This window comes from Gaeumannomyces tritici (assembly GCF_000145635.1).
Source record: "Gaeumannomyces tritici R3-111a-1 unplaced genomic scaffold supercont2.164, whole genome shotgun sequence".
Taxonomy (NCBI): Eukaryota; Fungi; Ascomycota; class Sordariomycetes; order Magnaporthales; family Magnaporthaceae; genus Gaeumannomyces; species Gaeumannomyces tritici.
Window position 1 is genome coordinate 1 of NW_008804708.1, and position 6,753 is coordinate 6,753.

General features: G+C 58.3%; 3 protein-coding genes across 3 annotated transcripts; 1 reads left to right on the forward strand and 2 right to left on the reverse strand.

The window, feature by feature from the left end:
* Nucleotides 1-9: 9 nt before the first annotated feature.
* Nucleotides 10-756, reverse strand: GGTG_14173 (hypothetical protein; the record flags this gene model as incomplete). The annotated part of the gene is made up of 1 exon (XM_009232100.1): nt 10-756. A coding segment is annotated over exon 1 (555 nt), but the record flags the coding sequence as incomplete, so codon positions are not given.
* A 64-nt stretch (nt 757-820) lies between these two features.
* On the reverse strand, nt 821-5,393 carry GGTG_14174 (hypothetical protein). Its single transcript, XM_009232101.1, has 4 exons — nt 4,507-5,393; nt 2,428-4,418; nt 2,077-2,351; nt 821-1,994 (listed from the first exon to the last, which is right to left on the reverse strand). Exons 1-4 carry the CDS (start codon nt 4,716-4,718, stop codon nt 1,167-1,169), a joined length of 3,306 nt encoding a protein of 1,101 aa, XP_009230365.1. The 5' UTR covers nt 4,719-5,393; the 3' UTR covers nt 821-1,166.
* A 601-nt stretch (nt 5,394-5,994) lies between these two features.
* Nucleotides 5,995-6,684, forward strand: GGTG_14175 (hypothetical protein; the record flags this gene model as incomplete). The annotated part of the gene is made up of 2 exons (XM_009232102.1): nt 5,995-6,188; nt 6,310-6,684. Exons 1-2 carry the CDS (start codon nt 6,114-6,116, stop codon nt 6,682-6,684), a joined length of 450 nt encoding a protein of 149 aa, XP_009230366.1. The 5' UTR covers nt 5,995-6,113.
* Between the last annotated feature and the right edge of the window lie 69 nt (nt 6,685-6,753).

The window sequence follows — 6,753 nt, forward strand, 5'->3', positions numbered from 1 at the left end:
CGCCGCCACCGTGGCCAGCGGCACCTCGAGCTGCATCACGAGCAGGGCCGGGCGCTGCTGCTGCTGCTGCTGCTGCTGGTCGTTGCCGCTGCCGCCGCTACCGCTACCGAGGGCAGACTCGACGGCGGCGGCGGCGTCGAGCGCGTGGTTGGACTCGGGGCTCAGGATGATGCGGTTCTCGCCCGTCGGCTCGTCCACCACGATGATGGCGAGCCCCGTCTTGGCCGGGGCCGGGCGCACGGCCACGCCCGACACGTCGACGCCGTGCGCCGCCAGGTTGTCGCGCAGCTGCGCCCCGTACGAGTCGGCCCCGACTGCCCCGACCATGCGGACGGCGGCGGTGGCGGCGGCAGTATCGTCGCTGCTAGTGCCGGGCCGTGGGCGCGAGAGCTTGGCGCACGCCACGGCCTGGTTGGCGCCCTTGCCGCCGGGCGACACGGCAAAGGAGCTCGACGTCAACGTCTCGCCCGGCAGCGGGTGGTGCGGCACGTACGACACCAGGTCCATGTTGAGCGACCCCAGCACCGTGATGAGGGGCAGCGGCGTCTGGGCGGATGGTGCCATTGTCGCGACTGGGTGTGTTTGTGCGACCTGGGAGGGAGTGTGCAAAGATGTTGATGGTCTGACAAAAGTCTCGAGGGAAGACTGAATCAACTCTTTTTTTTTCCTGTGCTCGTTTGCGAGCGAGCGCCGTTCCCTCGTGATCCCCCAGGCCTGCAAAGTGGAGCGGATGTCGGTTTAGCTTCTCCACTGGCCAAGCCGGGATTCGATTTATTGAGGCTCTGTGAATCAACGACATGACAGGCAGATATGGGTTCACAGCCAAACTCGCAGGGGTTGGGTCGTTGTACTTGGGTAGTTGAGCCGAGCATTAGATGCCTGCGGAATGGTGGCACAAACATGTTGTATTACACTCAAACTGAACAAAAGTCGCAACAAGCAACTCTCGCTCGTTCCCAAATCATGTTTCAAATATCAAACCCAAATGGTATATCCCAAACAGAAGCCGCACCTCGGGCTTCTAAAAACTCCGTTGTGTGCCTTGTTACTATTCCCAAGCAGGCCACCAGCTTGACGCAAACAGAATGAGACAAAGGGGGAAAAAACCATGGCAATAGTAAAAAAAGGAATATTCCATACAAACACGCAACCCGCACACAGCTCCTTCATTCAGACAGCTTCTTCCTCTTGCTTGGCCGCCGGCGCTCATCTTCCCCGTCCACAAAGTGCCTCTTTTCGATCTGGTGCTGCCTCAAATTGTCTGGCCGGTTCTTGTACTGGCTCGAGCAGCCGGGGTATTGGCACTTGTAAATCTTGGGTGGCGCCGCCGAATGCTGCAGCTTCTTGTGCTTCGCCATGCTCCCCTTGAACCACTGTGGGTCTCCCTTGGGACGATAGCCGCAGATGTCGCAGCAATCGTTCGCCTCGGTCCGCGCCAGCGATGAGGACGAAGATGCCGCCGTGGGCGCAGACTCGGAGGAGGAGGATGATGGCGAAGTTGTGGGGGACGAAGATGAGGACGAAGAGGAAGCACAGGCGGCCGGACCTGACCGAGGGGGCTGGGTGGCTTGGAAATCTTGTCCGGTCGTCGAATCACTAGCCTCCACCCCAGATGCCGATACCAAGGCCACGTCCTCGCTCTTCATCGACTGCTCCGCTACACCCAATCCAGAGAAGTCCATGGTGGCAGCATCAAGATCGAACGGGAAAACGAGGCCATCCGCCGTACCGTTGGTCATGCATGGAGCGATAGACTTGAAGAATGCAGGGTCCAGTAACAGAGCGTCGTCGACCGTAGGGGGTTGCTGAAATAGGGCGGCTGCTGTCCGGCTCGAATCCAGGTCGGCAATCATGGCATCAAAAAGCGCGATTCCGCATTTGTGGTATGCTGCCCGCTGCGAGGCCACTGCTCCATATTTCAGGTAGAGGCGGTCACAGAGATGTCCAACAGCCGAGGTAAACTCGTCGAAATAAACACCAGACGGTAGGCATATCTGTAGGGAGGGACGGTGTTAGATGGGCGAATTCAACGAGGTCTTGGGATGAGGGCGAGCAAAAAGCAAGTCAAGGCCTTACCTTTCCGGCTTGCAGCACCTCTAGCTCGAGTCTGCGCACGGTTACGATCAACCCTGAACCAACCCGATGAGTAATATCCTCCAAGAAGACGAGAAGGTCGGCCGAATGACTAAATCGCTTCGCTAGTTTCGAGAGCACATTTCGAGCAGCTGCGGTAAGCGTGATGCTGGGATCTTGCTTGGCCGCGGATTCCTGCAGGTGTTTGGCACAGAGATTCGAGCTGGCAACCTCTGGGAATGCCGAGGGCAAGTTGAGTATTACAGAGCATTCGAGATCTGGGAGCAGTGGTTGAGATGAATGTCAGCAAAGTCTTGGGAAACTCGCCCACAAATATCCATGGGCTAAACCGACCGTCGAGAAAGTTCCTGGCGGTGCAAATGAGCGGATCCTCCTGGTACGGGATATGGCGGGAAAGGTCGTCGGATCTCTCCTTTCCTTTCTGACTGGGAGTGCGCCTGATGGATGCGTATTGTCTCAATAACCCTTGGCTGAGGTCTGTCTTGGACAGGTCGGTTGGTTGCCAGATCACGGCAGCGAGCTGGTTATAGAAAGGTTTTGCCTGTTCGGACAGGGCTGTTGAGTATACAAGTGACTGGACATAGAGCTGGCTGCAGCGCACCGCCACATCGTTGTCGCGATACACTATGACCGAGAGGGCATAGGTGACATGCATCAGACAGAGTATGCCAGTAGGGGAGGTCGAGAGACGGCCGTCGAGGAGTGCTTGAAGAGAGTTGAGCCCGTGCCGGGCAATGGTTCGGGGCGACAGCGTACGAAGATGGTCGGCAAGGGGATTGTTGGTGACGTTCTGAATCTTCATCTGCGAGCAAGCGACGTGCTCAAGCAATGCATCCCATGTGGAACCGACGATGGCTCTCGTGCTGGGCTGTGATGCCGTCGGGGGTTTGCTTGGGGCTGTGGTTTGGGTGGTAGCGGGTCGTGGCAAGGGGACCTTGGGAGGAGCCTGAGCCAGATTGAACGCATCTATCAAAGTAGATGGAACGGCAACATGCGAGGCCTCCACCATCCTCTCAGGATCCTCATCAGTTATGACCAAATCGGCCGCATGCGAGCTTCCTTGCTCTCCCGAGTACAAGGCTGTATCACGGGCAAACAGAAGGGGATCCGACGACAGGTTTGCTGGGGCGACTTTGGTCTCGGGAATGTCGGCAGGGAGTTCGAATATGGTATCCAGGAGACCAGGCGGACAGGTGTTTTCGAAGAAGGCCCCCGTGGTATCCTCGAAAGCCATGTCATCGGGCAAGAAGCCAGCTGCGCTGATGAGATCCTCGGCCGGCGAGGTCAAATGCTTTGCTAAGCCCGACCACATATCCGAGTCGTTGCTCCAAATAGATGCGGGGGAGATGAGCGAGCTCACGTTGCTTGTGGCGCTCGCCATGCTTGTGTTGCTCACAGTGCTCGTCGTGCTGGTCGTGCTCGTTGTCGACCGAACCGAGGAGCTCGGGGAAAGGTCTTTGCTCCGAGATGTCGGCGGGGCGGGGTTCGGCCGCGGCCGCACCATCTTGCGATACTGGGGCAAGTCATGTGTGTTGACCTGGAGTGGAGGATGCTGGATTGGACTCCCAAGAGGGCTCACCCCGCCAGCATCCAGCCAGTGGACGGGATGATCTAAAAGCCCCGGACATACTGCATGGTCGGGGACAGCCGTGATGTCTGGGGGCTGCCAGTTCATAAACGAGTCGTCCACTTCCATCTCCGTACTCGACTCCAGCTCTGGAAGACTCAGTACCTGGGGGTTGACGACGTTGGGCTGCCCGGCCTCTTCCGGTGGGGCGTGGGTTCGTATTGACGGTGCCGGGTCTTGTGCCAAAGGATGTGATGGCGAGACGACTTCGGTCGAGTCGATCTCCAGTATCTCAGTTCCGGAAAGTTCAGCGCCGGCCAGGGGGTCGATATCTGGCAGGTCGTTGACACAAATCAAGGACTGGCTCCCGCCGACACCAAAGTCCGAGTCGGAAAGCGTCCCTGATACGCCGCCCTTGCGACCCTTGTGGCCGAGCGACGAGAAGAAGCTTTTGGCCATGACGATCATCTTGCGGCGCTTGGACGAAGGCTGGCTTAGACAGCGCTTGCTGCTTTTTGCGTCGTCGAAGCGCTCCACCCTCATGTGCTCATAGCACCAGTACTCGCAAGTCCCCAGGTGGTCGCATGAGGCAAGATGCCGCAGCATCCTCTCGTGGTCGCCGAAGCGTTGACGGCATCGAAGCAGCGGGCACTCGAGGCGTTCGCTATCCGTCATGCGTTCGCACTCATTCCGCTTGACGGCAGCCCACGTTATGAAGCGGTACCGCGCCGAGTCCCCGAGCGCAGTCTCTCGGGCACTACCGAGACGCCCACGATTAGATCATTATGCCATGGCAAGCATGCATGTCGACGGTATGGATGCCCGTGGATTATGGGTGCACTTACACACAAGAGCCGTCCTCGGTGACAACAGCAGATGCCGATGAAGATGTAGATGTTGAGCCTGAAGACCCTGAGGACATGGATGCCCTCGACGATGACAGCGATACCCTCCTCAGGCTGAAGCGGCCGCTCGGGGCAGGCGACAGGGCGCGGGCCGTCGAGAGGCCGGCCGGGTCGGCCCGATCAGAGGGGGCGAGAGTCCTCTTGGACTCCATCGCGATGAGATCCTCGAAACAGCTTCAACAGCCTCGAGCCAACAGCGAGGCAAACCGTGGCCGAGGTTGTTGCCCCACTAGGTCTCTGCTGCTTGCCCTAGTGCTTCTCGTGACGCACTTCAAGGCCGGGTTGTCGATGGCCTGGCGAGAGTTGAATGCGGTATCGGCTTTCACGGGGCAAATCGGCGGGCCGGATGATCGGACGAGTAGTGGTAGCTTCGGCGGCGCGGCAGTGACAAGACAGACGGCGGCTGTCTTTGGCTTCCCCAACAGACAGGCGAGGCAGGGGGGTGGTAAAAATGAAAAAGAGCAAACAGAGCAGGTCCGGTCACAGCAGCATGGCGTCCAGGTATGTATTTTGGTTTTATCACTCAGCCGCCATCTCAGCTCAGCCGGCAAGGACGGATCCTCCTCTTCTGCCTGGGAAGGAAAGGCGGGCACCCCAAGGCTCTCGCGGTCAGGGATCTGAGCAGAGCACGGATTGCGACATAATCCGGGGGGACTCTCGGATCAGCGTCGAGGCTCTCTGGCTGTGTTGGCGCAGCAAGCAAAGGTTTACGGGCGGGACACTAACTTGGTCCTAGGAAGGACCTGTTTGGACTGCTCTTGGCCGAGCCGCCCCATGTGCAGATGACAAAGTGAGGAGCCCTAAAGGCGGGCGAGGTCGCGGCGGCTTGTTGGCGTGGCGTGCACGCGGCGGAACGAACAGATGGGGCCTCCCGGTAGGACTTTTGTGTCCCGTTTGCTGTAGGACTAGAGGCTGGGGCGAAGGAGAGCCAATCAATTGGCTGCCCAATTGGCTGCCTCTGGGTCCCCAAGGCCTGGCCGTCCTGCAGCTGAGGTGGATGGTGGGGGGGTCTTGTGGCTCTGGTTCAACGGCACTGCCCGGCAGCCTCGACGCGATGGAAAGCTTGGTGGCTGCAGCTGGCACGCCGCCAGACGCTTGGTCAAGGAGCCTTTAGTTGATCGTGCAGCCAGCCGGTAGCCATAGGACAGGACTTCACTTCAATTCACCAATCGACAAAGATAAAGCCTCTGGATAGGAGGGAGGTACCAAAGTACCGAGGTTGGAAGCACGGAAGGCCTGTGGCTGGGGCAATCACACCAACTGTCTTAGCTCCGCCTGGGTTGTAACGGTAGCCAATGATCTGGCTCACCGCTAGTAGGTGGGCCACAAGGCAGAATCTGCCTCTTGCGGTCAACCAGCCATCCTGGCCTTCCAATGAGAGATCGCCATATTTGAAGATACCTTGTTCTTTACATCCTTGGGGTGCAGCAGGAATGAGTGAACTGGGAGAGAAAAAAAATGCCAAAGAGGCCGATCTTGGAACCCCCCTTTTTTGGTTTTGTTTTTTTTGACAGAATACACATCTCGCCCAAGCGCCACAGCCCATCATGGTCCGCCAGAGACTGGCCCACATGAACTGCGGGAAGAGGGCTAGACCCAGAGGCTGGGCCGAGGAGAGGAGAGTAGGTACCTGCCTATACAAGCACACCTGGGCATATCGAAACGGCGATACGGTAGCGATGATATTCGCAAACGCCACCATCGCCGATTTAGCGTGTTGACGAAGATTCCACGCATGGACAGCCGAGGCCTGCGCAGATCATCGGCGTCTTGTATACAAGGTTGAGACTGAATGTTGACTCCACGAATCCGACCCCAACCCCAACTCCAGAACACACAACGCCGCGAGGTGGTTGGCAGAGTGAGGTTTGCGGCATATATGATGCAAGTCAAGAAACTGTATGTCCCGGGGGAGGCTTGTTGGAAACGGACAAGGCACCTACCACTTCGGCACGGATTACAACACAAGTCTTGGTCATCTTTAGGCCCTTCCTCTTAGTGCTTGTCACAGCAATGGTGCCACAAGCCCGGCAGATCAGCAGCCCCGTGGCGGACTGTCCAACCCCTAGTAACCGTCTAGGCGGGGACCTAGATCGCCAGTGCAGTACGGAGGTGTGAGGGTTAAATAATCTGCAGTGGGGAGGTCACTCGTGAAGCGAGGGCAGGGGCCAGGGGTATGCACTAGCC

Bases quoted from the DNA above. Each gene is read 5' to 3' on its own strand.
- GGTG_14174 (XM_009232101.1), bottom strand. From the start codon at position 4,718: ATGGAGTCCAAGAGGACTCTCGCCCCCTCTGATCGGGCCGACCCGGCC. The intron at 4,419-4,506 runs GTAAGTGCACCC...GCGTCTCGGTAG, and splicing joins ACCGAGGACGGCTCTTGTGT to TGCCCGAGAGACTGCGCTCG. The intron at 1,995-2,076 runs GTAAGGCCTTGA...CCCTCCCTACAG, and splicing joins AGGTGCTGCAAGCCGGAAAG to ATATGCCTACCGTCTGGTGT.